Consider the following 17,241-nt stretch of genomic DNA (forward strand, 5'->3'; position numbering starts at 1 on the left):
ACTACAGTCAGACCATAAACCGATTTACTCAACTGGATCCCTACCCCCTCCCCCGATCGCTGACATGGTGAACGGGATCATCCAGTATCAGGACTTCTCAACCATCAATCTCAATTGGTTTCCTCAACCACTTCCTCCAGGTTACCAAGGGGGTGTCCTTCTTCCAGAGGGAGATGGACTGGATAGTGGATGACTACGGGCTAAAGGCCACATTTCCCTCTCTGGACAACGTGACCATCTGCGGCCATGACCTGCAGGATATTGACACTAATCTACAAAAATTTCACCCGACGGCCTAAAGTCTCAATCTCACATATAACCAAAAGAACTGCGTGTTCAGCACTTCACATTTAGCTATCCTTGGTTGCGTAGTGGAGAATGGCATCATTGAGCCCGACCCTGACCACATGCACCCCCTGCTGGAACTCCCACTGCCCCACAGCCTCAAGGCCCTGATAAGGTGCTTTGGATTCTTTTCCTACTACCCAGTGAATCCCTAATTATGCAGAGAAAGTCCTCCCCTTGGTGAAAGCAACCACTATCCCCCCCGGTCAGCAGAAGTCCAAGCAGCGTTTACGTGCATCAAGGGTGACATCCCAAAGGCAGCGATGCATGCTGTGGATGAATCCATCCCTTTCCAAGTGGAGAGTAATGGATCCAACTTTTCCCTGGCTGCCGGACCCTCCAGGGCCCTGCACTCCAACACTCAGCCATCGAAAAGGAGGCTCAGACCATAGTGGAAGCTGTGCGCTACTGGAGACACTACCTGGCCAGCAAACTGTTCACCCTGCTGTCTACCCAATGTGCAGTTTCTTTTATGTTCAATAACAAACAATGGAGAAAATTAAGAATGACAAGATCCTGAGATAGAGAATTGAGCTACAACTACGAGATCTTGTGCCCCCCCCACTGTGCCCCCCCGGGAAGCTCAGTGAGCCCCCTGATGCCCAGTTCTGAGGGACATGTGCCAATGTGCAGTTGGACTGCCTCCAAGTCCTCAACAACAACCTCTACCACCCTGGGGTCACCAGGTTCTACCAATGTGTTAGAGATCACATCCTCCTTTACTTAGGTGAGGACATCAAGTAGTTGACCCAGAGCTGCACGGTCTAAGCAGAATGCAAACCTCAATTCTCTCGGCTTTTAGAAAACTCACCTGATTAAAGCCACCCACCCTTTCGAACACCTGAGTATGGACTTCAAGGGTCCCCTCCCTTCCACCTACCGGAATGAGTACTATCTCAATATTATCAATGAATACTCACGCTTCCCATTCATCATCCCCTGCCCAGACATAATATCAGCCACCATCATAAAGTCACTATGCAACCTGTTCACTCTGTTTGGAGACCCATACTATATCCAAAGCGACCAGGGATCCTCGATTATGAGTGAGGAGTTGCACCAGTACCTGCTGGCTAAGGGCATAGCCATGAGCCGGGTTATGAGCTACAACACCTCCTTCCCCCCACCCCCCCCCCCCCCCCCACCCCGAGGGAACAACCAGGTAGAAAGGGAAAACTCCACAGTTTGGAAGGCAATCCTCCTAGCCCTCAGGTTGAAAGGCTTGCCCATTACCCAGTGGCAAGAGGTCTACCCTGAGGCACTTCACATTACCAGGTCCCTCCTAATGCTACCCTGCATGAAAGGCTGTTTTCATTCCCTTGGAAGTCAGCATTGGGAATCACATTACCATCCTGGATGACAATCCCTGGGCCAGTTCTGCTCCAGAGGCATACCAGGTGCCATAAAACTGATCCCCTAGTCAAGATGGTCCACCTCCTCCACACAAACCCCCAGTATTGCTTACATGGAGTACCAGAATGGGTAGCAAAACACTTTCTGTCTGGGACCTGGTGCATTCAGGGGACCCCTCGACCAACCAATCAGTACCCCTCTGCCACGACCACCTGACCCCACTAATTGCACACAGCACCCTGTCCCAACTATGAACCGAGCAACCTCACTGACCTATTCCCCTCTGCCACCCAGAGACCTGGACTGTCATGCAAAACACTGCCCAGGAGCCAACAGCTCAGGCACTGCAATGGTCACAACGACAGACGAGACCACCGGACAGGACAGGCTGAACCTGTAATGGACATTGATCCACTTCACCCTGCAGGACTCTGTTTCAAAAGAAGAGGTGAATGTGGAGGACTGTCTGTATTATGACAGAATATAGGTATGTTTTTGGGAGATAAATTGAGGCAGGATTTGTTAGTGTAGGTTACATACAAACACTTTTAAACTAATCTTATTTAAAATACTGGAGCTCTGCTAAATCTAGACATGTCGGGGCCTCAGAGCCTTTGCAAAAGCTTTGAAGAGTGCCCAAGAGACTTCATTAATGGAGTATTGTTTACAAAAAGGCAACAGATGAAATGCCGCAGACAGTCTAAAGGGGAATTTGCTGTTCTAAGAAGTTCATGTGGTTTTGCAATCAGAGAGAGAGTCAAACAGGTTTTCTGTGTGTGTGTGTGAGTGTGTGTGTGTGTGTGTGTGAGATAGAGAGACAGAGATCAGTTCTACAGTTTTACAGTCAGCAGCAGGAGCTGGAACAGGACAAGCTGGCAAGCTTGTGGGAAAACCCCATTTGGAGGGCAGGTTGTGAGTACAGCCTGGTCAAAGCCCTTGTGGTTCATGCAAGAGGAGAGGATTGGCTGTCTAATGTTTCACTTGGAATAAGAGAAACAAAAAGGCACTCTGTGGTGGCCTGAAAGAAAAAGGTTATCATCTGGAGAACCCTGATAGGGCAAGTTTCTTCTGCAAGACACTGAAGTGGCTGATGGAAGTAAATCAGTTGTGGGTGTCCTGGAACAACAAATCTCTCTAAAAACCGACAAGGACCTTCTTGAGTGGTAACCATTTACCTTTCAAGCACCAAAGCCTGGTGAACTTTATAAATGTTAAATTTTGTCCACAGTATAAGAATTGGCTGCAACGAGTGAATTTGGAGGAGTGAGAAGTAAGATTGGACTGTGAATCAAACAACTTTTCTAAACTTACATTACATACACATGCACTTATAATTGGAAGGGGATTTAGTTAGGTTAAGTTAAAGTTTGATCCTGTTTTCATGTTTAAATATAATTAAAAGCAACTTTTGTTTAAGTAACCATTTGTCTTGGTGAATATCTATTGGTGCTGGGTTTTGGGGTCCTCTGGGCTCGTAACAGTATGAATGTACTATATGGGCTGGCTTGCCCCTGTACCTGTGACTCCTCCCCTCAAAATCCCCATAAAGGCTGTTACGTCCAAACCCTTCCCTTAGTACCTGCCTTGGAATTGGCTGAAAACATTTGAGACATGCTGATGTTTTATGGTGATTAAAACCTATTAATCATAACTCTCAGTCTAATGTGGTTAATCAGCAGTGCATCAGTAATATACACGAGACCGTTTACAAAAAAGGACATCAGAACAAGTTATCTGGTATCTTTGCTGTTATGTGAACTGGCTGGATGGAATTTGGGTTTAATATTATCTGCAAAATCAGTCATTGCATTTCAAACTTGTTTCTTTAAAATCACACCCATGGATAGAGAAAAATGCTCATTAATTCATGATGCCTATTGTTCAAAGTTCAGATATATTGTCAGTGTACATAGATGACATCACATACAACCCTAAGGTTCTTTTACCTGTGATCCTGTCAGACTTTCTACTTATCGGTCATGTAAAAAATGTTCTCTAGAAAAGATGTGTATACAAAAGAGACAATGTAAACAAACTGCAATACAGAAAATAAATATTCAGTAATGGACAGGACAGGCTGAACCTATAATGGACATTGAGAGAGAAAACCTGTTTGACTCTCTCTCCGATTGCAAAACCACATGACCTTCTTAGAACAGCAAGTTCCCCTTTAGACTGTCTGTGGCATTTGATCTGTTGCCTTTTTGTAAACAATACTCCATTCAGTAATTCAAATAATGTGCTAAATACGAGACCTTCATTGAGTCTCTGGTTTGTTGTTGAGGAGTCTAATGGTGGAAGGGGCTGTAACTATTATTGAATCTGGTGGCACAAGTCTTGTGGCATCTATTTCTCTTTCCAGATGGCAGCAGCGAGAACCGAGCGTGTCCTGGGTGACGTGGACCCTTGAGGAATCATTGAGCACATGAATATGTAACTTACAGTTTGGCTGTGCTCTATTTAATTAGGTGTAGATGCCAGTTTGGATCAGTCCAGCATGAGTACTTGAACAGCTCGTTCATGGCTGTAAATAATGCAGAGCAAATATAATGTTTCTAATTTTGTCTTTTTCTATTTCCTCAGCGTCTGCTACAGTCGAGCTCCCAACTTCTCCACCGCTCTAACTTTTATACTTTCAGCCTTGTGGCATGGAGTGTACCCAGGCTACTACTTCACATTTGTAACTGCAATCCCAATCACTCTGACTGCAAGAGCGGTGAGTAACTATCTATTTGCATGAAGATGATAGGCTACAGATTGATAACATTTCTTATCTCGAGCATCTGCAGGAAGACAATCACTGATTTTTTTAAAATTTTCAATTTTATTTGTTGAATTCTGTTACCCACTTTATTGACCACTTGTGCGTAGACAGTCTTTGAATTAGATAGGATCACACAAGTTCACAACACAAACGGAGACTATTCGGCGTTGTGTTTGCGGCAATGGCTAAAGGGCTCTCTTGTCTAAAACCAGCAGCACTGTTAGCGTGGCCATAGGAGCAACACAGGTATACCACCAGCGACTAGGGTTTGAATCAGGTGCTGTCTGTGAGGAGTCCTCCCTGTGTGTAGGTTTCAGGTGATATTTTATTCAGTTTTTTTTTGAGAAAGATAAACCTCAATTTGTTGACTTTTTTGCAGTACTTGAGTCTTAATTCTGATTTTAAACCTTTTCTAATGTCTTTATTTTAATGGACTAAAATTAGCATTCCATGCAAGTTTGATTCTTATATAAATTTACATCAAGCTATTTATGCATTCATGAACATCAACATTACTAAGGATCACATCCACTATATTCTGAAAAATTTGCATTTCATTGCTTGAATTGTAATTCAAGGGTTGCAGACTATGGAGTAACAACAGTCTGGAGCAGGGCACCAGAAACAGGGAGCACCCCCCCCCCCCCCCCACAACCAATGATTGAGAAGGAGAAGCAGAGGAGACAGCTCTCTAGTGTCGGGCCACCATGGGGCTCAGCAGCTGAGAGACCACACAGGTTGTAGGCAACTTGCGGTCGGTAGGGGGCACGGACGTCCTGAAGCTGCACCAGGCCAGAGAGAGTAAATTTGAAAAGTGGAGAATTTTGTTGAACTTGTATTTAAACCATGATTTAACTATACTTCCAGCATTTTGTCCAACTTTAATTTTATTTTAATTTGAACAAGCAACATGGTAACAGGCCCTTCCAGTCCAAGAGGTTGTGCTACCCAAATTGACCTACAACTCCCATATGTTTTGATGGTGGGAGGAAACCAGAGGCCCTGGGGAAAACCCAGAGAATGTACAAGCTCTTTAGAGACAGCGCCGGATTCAAACCCAGGTCACTAACGGTGTCATAGCAACATGCTAACCACTACACAAATCTTTCTTGTCTTCCAAATTATAAAGTGATATGGAAGCATGAGGGAAGTTTAAAAAATTTTACGTGAATGATATCAGGAATACAAGTGTTTTCCCCTGTGATTTTATGGCATATGTGTGGTGGTACACCACTGGCCCACTGCAGGGGGCAACCTCTGTACCTGGAGAAGAGCATGGGGACAAGACAACACCTGCCCGGCTGTCAATCAGCCGACCTGAATGGACCAAGCCCCACTCAGTCGGTTGTCAATCACCCTCCCGGGTTATAAGCCTGAGCCGGCCCTTCGAAGTCATAATAGCACAATCTCACAGCTGGCTCTGTGGAAGTTTACGTCGAATAAAGCCTGTTGAACAGTCTTTTGGTTTTGTGTGTTTGCTTCTGACCGACAGCGCACCACAATATGATAATTTGAACCAAGTTGGCATCTCTTCTGTGGTGAATCAATTTGAGGCATGAACATCAAAATTCATTCCAACTGCTCTGTTCCTTTCAGCAAAGTGCAAGTGGAGAGGAATGATAGAATGTGAAAAGGACATTTTCTGAGTCTTTGCACTTCATTCTTGAAAATCAGCAAGGCACCTCTCATTAGGATTGTACTTTTCTTCCACACATGCTGTGCCAACTGCACATTGGATGAAGTCTGTGTTCATGCAGTGTTGCTTTTAAATTGGATCCTGGAGTTCTGATCTGCTCTATATGCCAGTTCTTCCCTTCATAATATTGTTACTTCGAGGGCCGCTCTCATTTTCAGTTACAATTTCAGCAATGCTGCAGAATCTACTTGGCTCAGTGAATCAACCTGAAATTTCCTCCCATTGTCCATTGACACTTCAATGAGATCAACTGTCATTCAAGCACATCTGGGTGCATCACTGTGTTATGGTAAGCATAGCATTGGAGCAGGTCAAGATTGACAAGGAAATCACTGGGGTCTCCCTTTCCTCTATAGATGACATTTAATGGGAGCATTGCTTAAATTTGGCTCAAAAATGATTGAGAACCCTTTCCATCTAGCACACTGTCTTTGACAAGGAGGTGGTACACAGGAGCATCAAAATCAGGACTGCCAGGGTGGTAAATAATTTCTTCCCACAGTCTGTGAGATTGACAAATGGTATCCTGCAACTGATTATAGTAAAGAATTCCAAAATATTGACTTTTTAAAAATATCATATAGATGTGATTATTATGTACTGTTCATTGTGTGTGCATTGTGGTCTGGAGAAATGCTGTTTTGTCTAGTTGTATATTATACAGTCAGATGATAATAAACTTGAACTTGTGATGTGCTTTGAGAAATTCTAGTAGTAAATATAGAAGAAATAGGGACTTGAGGAACATTGATGTACAGAGAGACCTTGGGATGCAAGTTCATAGCTCCCATAAAACAGTTGATCAGGTCATGAAAAGATGTTTGGTATACTTGCCTCATTGGTTGATGCATTTCTGGCATCATGTTGCATTTTAACAAAACATCGGGTAGACAGGTCCTTGACTATTGTGTACAGTTCTCGTCATCACACTGCAGGACTAGCTCTATACATGTCCAATTCAATTCTCATGGTGTCTGCAACAACACTGTGCACCTGTCAACCTGATGAATTAGTTTTGTTACCACAGGTACACCTGTGATTTCAATTGCAGTTTATTACAATTTCACTAAAGATGTACCGGAGGCACGAATAATGTTAATAAGGAATACAACAGAAATAATTTGAAGGTTGATCATCATGTAGTATTACTCCTGTTGATTACAACTACTGTCTCTTCTCTCCAACAGTACAGATTGTTCATGATTTCGAACAAAGTTGCATCAAGGAAGCATCTTCAGTTATATTGTTGTAGAAGTTTTAAAATTAAATATTTTTTAGACATACAACATGGTAACAGGCCTTTCCGGCCCACAAGCCTGTTAAGCCTAAATACCCCAATTAAACTACTACCCTCGTACATAGAATATTGAAAGGTGGGAGAGAGTATCCGGAGAAAATTCACACAGACACCTTGCGCAGTGCTGGATTTGAATGCGGGTTACAGGCACCGTAATAGCATTGAGCTAACTGCTATGCAAACCATGCCACCCACAATGTGCATTTTATTAGATAGAATTATCATTTTAATATGGGAGGATAGAAAAGATGAGTCAACATGAGATGCGTGTGTACCAAGTGGACTGGACAGTTCTCTGTGGCATGGGCCTATTGCTCTAGTGTCTGAGGACCATGACCTTCTCAACAAATCCAGGCAGGCTAAGTGCAAGAGACTAAATTTATGAGAAAACTGACCAAAAATGTTTTTCACACAGTAAAGGCAACAATAACACTATTGCTTTAATTGATGTGTGTGCTCCATGGGCAGGGCTGTCCATGTGTGTATAGGGTTTGGAGTTAGATATATTTGATCGTGGAGGCCCTTTCACCTGATGGAAGGACAATGTTAGAGTATGTGAAATAGTTGTTGGACTCCCCTTGATGTGTCTTGATAAGATATGATTCTATATTCAATATGTTGAGTGTTCTTGGGCCTGTACACCTGATTGACATCATGCCTGCATTTGACATCATATCTTGCTCGTTCTTTCTGCTTCTGTCTTGAAAGCCTTCCGCTTTCATTCATGTCCACAGGTGCATTGGATTAGCCTGCGGGAATGAATTTTATTCATTAAAATGTCATGATCCCTAGTCCTCAATCAGGATGCACATTCCCTCTACCTCTCAAACTTCTATCCGCTTTGCCTTACTATTGTCAGTAGAGTGAAATGGCTTAATGCCACCTTCTCCTTGTAAGGACTGGAGTTCTGCACATTAGCAATGTGACTATGTGAAATCATATTGCTCACAATGCTGACATGTATTTCTTCAAAATTTAATAAATAAATGGCACTGCTCCAATGGCAGCGTTGACTTTGGTGTGGACCCACGGAGAGCGGGGAGAAGAGACACAGCGCTCCTCCACAGTGTTCTACTGCCTAGTCCAACTACTGGCGGCTCTGTACAGGCCTGTTGAAGGAGCCAACAGTTTTTTTGAAATCCTGTGACCATGGGGGTCTAGGCCTAAGATGGGAGCAGCTGTGCTTGACAGCAGCTTCGGGTATTGCAGACTCCAGTGAAGCAGAAGACTGCTGCAGGGCACCAGAAAATGGGGAGAACACCCCATCCCCCACGTTTGAGGAGAAGCAGTGGAGACAATCCTACAGGCCAGTGGTGGACCAGTAAGGAGTTCTTCAGCTGAAGAGCACACAGGCAACGGGCTGTTGGTGACTCAAGGTAAGGCAAGCAACCCATGCAGGCTGTGGGCTGCTGGTGACTTGCAGTAAAAGGACTCACACCAGGCAGGGAAGACTGCACAAAACTTGGCTGAAGGAATACCAGAACCAGGATGCGAGATGGTGCCAAAGGCACTGAAGGCTTCCTGATCTCATCAGAGGTTTGGATCTGGAACTCGGGTTGCCGATGGTTTGGACTGAATTCTGTTGAGGTGGAGGCTGTAGGAATACTAGACATGAATCCATGGACACTTAGTGACTGTGAGGGGACTCTCTTCTGCTTCTCTCTCTCTCTGACTGTAAGGGTCAGTGAGTAATTTCTGCTATAGTGAATCTATTCCTTGCAGCAAACTAAAATTAATTTTGTGTAATATTACACCTGTTTTATTCCTCAACAATAAAGCAATCTTGGAATCTTGTCTCATAAAAATGTGCTAGCCCTATACTACTGGTGTTGATTGAAAAAGCAGTGCAAATGCTATATCCACCACAATGGCTCACACTTTTTAACGGAGTTCATGAATTTCAAGGTATCTATTTTGTATTTTAAAGAATTCTGTGAACATTAGAAACAAATAAGTTTTGAAGTAGTTTTGTTTTTTATGAATCCTGTTCTCAGCTTCTTTTTCTTTTCTCCTGCCATGTAGGTGAGGAGCAACTTCAGACATTACTTCCTTTCTTCCAAGACATTGAAAGTTTTCTACGATATTATCACTTGGGCTTCGACTCAGCTGGCCCTCTGCTATATTGTAACACCTTTCCTTCTACTGGCCACTGAGCCCACTATCAAATTCTACAAGTAAGTAAATCTGCTGTCTGATTTTTTGGGTTTTGCCTACAAAGTACAAAAACCATTAGAATTAAATGTAAGTCATATCTGTAAAATTTTGTGACAGCGGGATTTTTTTCTCTGTACTTTAATATCTCTCCAAAAGACATGCAGAAAATTTCTGGATTGGCTGTTCAAGGCTCGTGCTAGTTATTTTTTTGATTATGCTTTTCGCTTTGTGAGAAACTAAACTGCCTCTGAGCAAAAAATGTCAAATTCTGCCCTGGTATGTGTAGATCTCATCTAGAATAGTGATGGATGTGCTATGGTTGAAACCTAGACAAGGAAAATAGAAGTTGTTTCTTGACTGGATAGTTAGCATTGTCAAGTTTATCAATGTATTTGAGCAAGAAATCTACACCAGGTTCAGTTAATGAGCTATCTGGGACAGAATTTCTTTTGCCATTTGAAGATAAAGTTTGTGTGTTTATGCTTCTGAGTTTAAGTTGCAAGAGAAGTGCAGACCCAGCATTGACAAGTTGAACGGAGAGAAGCTTTTCAAAGCTTGAAGAATCTAAAGTCAGTTGATACTGCCGAAACAATAAATGAGATCCAGGCCTTTCAAAAGTCAGGTTAGGGCACACTGTGTCAGACACTGAAAATATTTTCTGAAAATATATTTCAATTGTTTTTTATTAAATATCTGAGGTAATATTTTTTGAATACTTTTGGAAATAGAGTTTGGACAGAAAATATGAGGGATTAAACTACTTTTTCCCTCTTAAATGACCAACAGTGTCCAATGACTGTTCACCAGAGAGGGTGCCATGCAGATAATGACCTTGGAAGTAGTGCCTCACAATTAAATAAACAAATGGTTTAAAAAGCTGCTGTACACTGAAGTACAGGAGAAACTCAGCAGGGCACACAGCATCTATAGGAAGTTAAAGGTAGTCGACGTTAAGGGCCTAAGGAATGCCAAAAATCGGGCAGATCCTTGGACCAAAGACTCGGCTTACAAGGAGAGCCATCAAATACATTTAACTCTACTCAGACTACAGAGGGCAGGCTGCCATAATGCTGATCAAAGATTTTGGATATCAGGAGGAGGGAGAATTGGATGGATGCAAAGGTTTATTTGAGATAAAGTTCCCAAGTTTCGGGTCATGGAACTAGAACCGATGAAGCAATTAAATTTGGGGAAAATGATCAGGCCAAAACTGAGGGAGCATAGATATATTTGGGTATTATATAAAGAGACCAGAGATAAAAGGAAGGAGTAAGATTGGAAATCCAGGATGCTTGCTTTTAAAATAGAGATGTTGGAAAAGGAGAAGCTGGAGGGTGTCAGCAAATCATTCAGCATCTCTTGAGAGAAATGGTCAGTCAGCATTTTCCGTCAGGACTCTTTATCAAGACTAAAGTGGGAAGGGGAGATATCAACAATATCAAGAGGTGGAAGAAGCTGGGGGAAGGGCCAAGAGGTGAGAGGACATTGGGCAGAAGATGGAGAGGCAGGTATGAAAGGAGACCATTCAGAAGAGATGGAACAACTATGTGCCAGCATGGTTCATCATTCAAGGGGGGGGGTGGTGGATTAATGTGAATTTGGATTCATGTAGCACAGTTATGAATGTCCTTTAGATGCAGAGAAATTGAAACGGAGGATGACTGAGAGTATGTTTGATAAATAAATATTGATTTAATTAGATTAGATTCATTAGATTCAACTTCATTGTCATTGTGCTAAGTACAAATACAAAGCCAATGAAATACAATTAGCATCTAACCAGAAGTACAAAGAATAGTGCTATTTACAAGTAACTGCAACTAAAAGCAAGCGCTCCAGCAAACAAACAAGTTTAAAAGTACTGACAGTACAACGTGGGTGCAATACTGCTCAGCACTATGATGTAAGCAGGGTCACAGCCTCCAGAAAGAAGCTCTTCCCGAGCCTTCTGGCTGGGAGCAGAGGCTACTGTAGTGCCTTCTGGATGGAAGGAGAATAAAAAGTATAGTTAGGGTGAGATACATCCTAAGCAGTGTTTCTGATAGAAGTTCTTAATGGTGGGCAATTGGGTGCAGATAATCCACTTGGTAGTTTTCACCAAGTGTTTTACAGTCTGATATGGGACAGTTGCCATACCACACTGAGATGCTGTAAGTGAGTCTGCTCTTAACGATACAGCGGTTAAAAACCCATCAGTATCCTGGAGCAGAGGGGAGCTGTCTTGATGCTCCACAGAAAATGAAAGCACAGATGAGTATTTTAGTGGTAGATGAGCAAATGCAATCGTGGAATTGAATAATGTTTGTTTACTATTGGGACAGAATGACTATAACTTGACCATGAGCCAAATGTCCAGGGAACTTAATAGGCCACATCAAGGCAGATGAGACAGAGAGCTGTGTTAATTGGATTCCAATCAAATTGTTGAGGGAGACACCAAAACGTGAAGCCACACCACCCTGATAATGGGTAACAATTGATATGAAGTGTATCTGGTGTCTGAGAACAGATGCCAATAGAAGGAAGCAATCGAATTGACCAAGCATTAGAATTGCACAAATTTCACTTTCACTTTGAACACATGAGTCTGTTTAGCCCTTGAAGTAAATGCCAGATGTCTAAGCAGTCCCATCATTCCCCACTTATTGCCCCATAACCTGTCCTCTAATTCCCCTTGATTTTTCTGTCTCTGCCAACATTTAGGGCAGTTTACAATGGCTTGTTAACAGACTAACCAGTAAAACTTTGGGATATGGGAGAAAGTGAAGAACCAGGAGAAAATCCTAAAGGAAAAATGGTGGCACTGCGCGATTGCAGACCCAGGAGAACCGAGGCACAGTGCTGCAAAAAAGGGTTACTGTATCTCAAAGCTGTAAAACCCCATGTCTTTTATTTTCAGATTTTCAGGGAGCTTCTTCCACCTTCATGAATATGTACTGAAATTGAATGAATAACACCTTGTTGCATCTGCACCCTTGGATTCTGAGTAACTCTTCCCCACTGGGCAGGGCTTTTTTGGCTGATAGTGAAGAGTTATTTTAATATCTTTATATACTGCAGTGGTTCTGTTGCCTTGCCAGAAGGGTTCTTGTGTTTAGGCTGTTTCTGGAGGGAATTTTGTTTCTAGAATTTTTGTTATGCTTGATACACTTGTGAGACATATTGAGAAATGCAGTGATCCAAGTTGATTTTGAACTTAATTTAGAATCTGGCAGGCCAAATAAAATTGCTTTCAGTGTTAAATATTTAGAACTGGCTGATCTTCAAATTTTCTGGCAAAAAAAAAAAATTGCTTTAAAATGAAAGGCTGAGCCCAGAACTTAATTTGAACCAAGCCAGATGTAACCAGTTCCAGTTATTTTTGTCCAGATGTGAGCACCTTCTTTCAACAGCTGCCAGACTGAGCCTACTCAAAATGAAGTACTGTTTAAAAGTAAACTCAAATATAGTGTAATTCCTAGACTGGCCACAATGCATTCTGTAAATGAATCCACCCCGTTTCAGGTGGAAAACAAAGCATCAGACTTTGCCTTGGCAGCCACCCTTGACCAGGCAGGCAGGCCAGTTGCATTTTTTTTCCACATATCCTTCAGGGGCCTGAGAGCCTCGGTCAAGAAAGAGACCCAAGCCATTGTTGATGCAGTGTGGCACTGGCGCCATTACCTGGCTGGTGAGATTCACCCTGCTGATTGATCAAAGTGCAGTTGCATTCATGTTTAACAATCAACAGCAGGGTAAAATTAAAAATGACAAAATACTGAGGTGGAGGATTGAACTGTCCACGTAAAATTTCGTTATCTTGTACTGGCCGGGGAAACTTAACGAGCCGCATGGGACCAGTGCCAATGCACAGATCGACTGGCTGTAAAACCTCCACAACGATCTCTGTCACCCCGGAATTACCAGGTTTCTTCATTTCATCAAAGCACGTAACCTGCCATACTCCATTGTCGAGATCATGTCCATGACAAAGAACTGCCTGGTCTGCGCTGAGTGCAAGCCGCACTTCTACTGGCCAGACAGGGGACAATTAATTAAAACCACTCACCCCTTTGAGTGACTCAGTATCGATTTTAAAGGACCCCTGCCCTCCAATTACCTTTTTTTTAATATTTTTTTATTTTTCACACCATAAATCACATTAACCATGGTACACACTTTTTCCTTTTCACACATATACAGTGCCATTTTCTCCCCCCCCCCTCCCTCCTCCCATCCCACCCTCCCTACCTCCCCCCTCCCATCCATTTAAGGTATACAATCTAGGATACATTAAACCAGTCAGACAATGTTGTCATTCAATAAAAATACACCAGAAATTCTACTGAGTCCATTCTTTTCATTTCCTTTTCCTTCCGTTAACTTAGGTAATGATTGTCCCCGGTAGGTTTTCGCTATTGTATTTAATGTAAGGCTCCCATATTTGTTTGAATATTTCAATATTATTTCTTAAACTATATGTTATTTTTTCTAATGGAATACATTTATTCATTTCTATATACCATTGTTGTATTTTCAAATTATCTTCCAATTTCCAGGTTGACATAATACATTTTTTTGCTACGGCTAGAGCTATCTTAACAAATCTTTTTTGTGCATCCTCCAAATCAATTCCAAATTCTTTGTTTTTTATGTTACTTAGGAGGAAGATCTCTGGATTCTTTGGTATATTGTTTTCTGTTATTTTATTTAATATCTGATTTAGATCTTCCCAAATTTTTTTTACTTTCTCACATGTCCAGATTGCATGAATTGTTGTTCCCATTTCTTTTTTACATCGAAAACATCTATCAGATACTGTTGGGTCCCATTTATTTAACTTTTGAGGTGTAATGTATAGCCTGTGTATCCAGTTATATTGTATCATACGTAACCTCTTATTTATTGTATTTCTCATCGTTCCGGAGCATAACTTCTCCCATGTTTCCTTTTTTATCTTTATAATTAAATCTTGTTCCCATTTTTGTTTAGTTTTACCATTTGTTTCCTCATTCTCCTTTTCTTGCAGTTTAATATACATATTTGTTATAAATCTTTTGATTAACATTGTATCTGTAATCACATATTCAAGGTTACTTCCCTCTGGCAAACTCAAACTGCTTCCTAATTTATCCTTCAAGTAGGATCTCAATTGGTAATATGCCAGCGCTGTATCTCGAGTTATATTGTACTTATCTTTCATTCGTTCAAAGGATAAGAATCTATTTCCTGAAAAGCAATTTTCTATTTTTTTGATCCCTTTTTTCTCCTATTCTCTAAAGGAAAGGTTATCTATTGTAAAAGGGAGTAACTTGTTTTGCGTCAATATTAGTTTTGGTAATTGATAATTTGTTTTATTTCTTTCTACATGAATCTTCTTCCAAATATTGAGGAGATGATGTAATACTGGAGAACTTCTATGTTGTACCAATTTTTCATCCCATTTATACAATATGTGTTCAGGTATCTTTTCCCCTATTTTATCTAATTCTAATCTCATCCAATCTGGCTTTTCCCTTGTTTGATAAAAATCTGATAGGTATCTTAATTGTGCGGCTCTATAATAATTTTTAAAGTTTGGCAGTTGTAAGCCTCCTTGTTTATACCATTCTTTTAATTTATCTAGAGCTATCCTCGGTTTCCCCCCTCTCCATAAAAATTTCCTTATTATTTTTAACTCCTTGAAGAATTTCTCTGTCACCCTCCAATGACCTTAATGTGTATTTTCTTAATATCATCGATAAATACTCCCGTTTTCCATTTGCCATCCCCTGCTCGGACATGACCACTGCCACAGTCAACAAGGCCCTGCACAGCCTCTTCACTCTATTTGGCTTCCCCAGTTATATCCACAGTGACCATGGCCTTCCTTTATGAGTGATGAGCTGCACCATTACCTGTTGGCCAGGGGCATTGCCACAAGCAAGACCACTAGTTACAACCCCTGGGTTATTGGACAAGTGGAGAGGGAGAATGTTACAGTTTGGAAGGCAGTCCTCCTAGCATTGCATTCTAAGGGCCTCCCAGTCTCCTGCTGGCAAGAGGTTCTTCTGGAGGCACCCCACTCTATTAGGTTCCTGCTATGTACGGCCACAAATGCCACACCTCATGAACGCATATTTTCCTTTCCCAGGAAATCTGCGACAGGTACCACACTACCGGCAAGGCTAACATCCCCAGGGCCCATCGTACTCAGGAAGCATGTGAGGAGCCATAAGTCTGACACCCACCCCCCCCCGGACGAAAGGGCCCACCTCCATGCTAACCCCCAATATGCCTACATGGCATACCCTGACAGTCACGAAGACACCGTCTCCGTCGGGGACTTGGCTCCCTCAGGAGCCCTGGACACTGCTGGTGATCACCCCACACCCCTGCCCCCTCCTCCATTGAAGACACACGATGCCATGGTACCCTGCCTCTCCCCTGAGTGAGGATATACCGGACTCATCAGCGTTTACCCACGAGCACAACACTGATGAGTTTGTACAGTCGCCCGAGACTGTCCAGGACCCCGCCACTGCACCGCAGCCACACCCGGTACTATGATGGCCCCAACGAATGACCAAACCAATTGAAAGACCGAATGTGACTTTGAATTGTAACCTTGTAAGTTCCACTTCACCCCACTGGACTCTTTTTTAAAAACAAGGGGTGAATGTGGTAACCACTGCTATGTATAATTGTCTGGTCAGGCATACCTATTGGCTGATTGTACCTGTGGCCCCCTCCCCAAAGGCTCCTGTATAGTCAAACAATATGGATGTGCCATTGTTCATAAGTGAATAAAAGCCTATTGGTTTATCAAAAACACTTTTGAGTAACTAATGGTCCATCAAAAATTTATAACAATATTTGCACTGTACTGCTGCTACAAAACGATTTTCATGCCATGTTCATGATAATTGATTCTGATCTGGGTGTTGTGATTGTGCCAGATTATACAATTTGATACTGTGCACATGCTGAACAAATGCTCTCTTTTTTTTGAAGGTCAATGTATTTTCACTTTCACCTTCTGTGTGCCCTTGTGCTGCCAGTTCTGAAGATTAGAAATTGGATGATGGTTGAAAAGATAGCAAAAAGCAATCTGACCTCCTTGAATGTCAACTCCTTTCATGCAGTGCCCCGTTTCCAGCAATACAAGAAGGAGCAGTAGACATGCTGGAAGCGTGAAATGCAAAATAAACACTTCTGAGGGAGGAGAACAAAAAGATCCAGTGGTTTGTATCCAAATGATCTTTGCCACAAGAATCCCTGGTGAAATTGTTTAATGAAGTGTGTGTATGTGCACGTGTGTGTTCACTGCACAGTGATCCCTGCCTTTGAACAGCCACTTGTTGCACACCCTGCCTTGGCTGTACCATTGGGGTCATTGTAGTGACTGTGGAATCCAGGCATTGCCATGCCAGCTTGTTCTGTTTAATAAAAAATGATATGTTTGTCCCATGAATTTTTGGGCATTTTTATTGTGGGTGAAATATGTATATGTTCCAACCTCTGCAGGAGAACTCATTGTGGAGAAACAGTTAAAGATTCTTGGGTCATACTTTTTTTAAAAATAAGCTTGTATTGTTATGAAACCTGTTGGCATTGTTATTTGAAGCTAATCTTCAATTTTTGTTTGCCTATGCCATTTCACGTTATTGGCCC

General features: G+C 42.1%; 1 protein-coding gene across 6 annotated transcripts in view; it reads left to right on the plus strand.

Annotated features, from left to right (window-relative positions):
- mboat1 (membrane bound O-acyltransferase domain containing 1) overlaps nucleotides 1-17,041 on the plus strand; it is a 112,711-nt gene extending 95,670 nt beyond the window's left edge. For 5 of the 6 annotated variants that reach the window (XM_069907958.1, XM_069907965.1, XM_069907977.1 and 2 more), the window contains 3 exons: nucleotides 4,282-4,414; nucleotides 9,478-9,629; nucleotides 16,582-17,041. In XM_069907958.1, the coding sequence (XP_069764059.1) occupies nucleotides 4,282-4,414; nucleotides 9,478-9,629; nucleotides 16,582-16,747 (451 nt within the window). In that variant the 3' untranslated portion in view covers nucleotides 16,748-17,041. Of the gene's footprint in view, nucleotides 1-4,281; nucleotides 4,415-9,477; nucleotides 9,630-14,980; nucleotides 15,052-16,581 lie in introns of all 6 variants that reach the window. The other variant, XR_011347861.1, reaches the window with a different exon arrangement.
- The last annotated feature ends 200 nt before the right edge of the window (nucleotides 17,042-17,241 follow it).

Source organism: Narcine bancroftii, chromosome 1, assembly GCF_036971445.1.
Source record: "Narcine bancroftii isolate sNarBan1 chromosome 1, sNarBan1.hap1, whole genome shotgun sequence".
NCBI lineage: Eukaryota > Metazoa > Chordata > Chondrichthyes > Torpediniformes > Narcinidae > Narcine > Narcine bancroftii.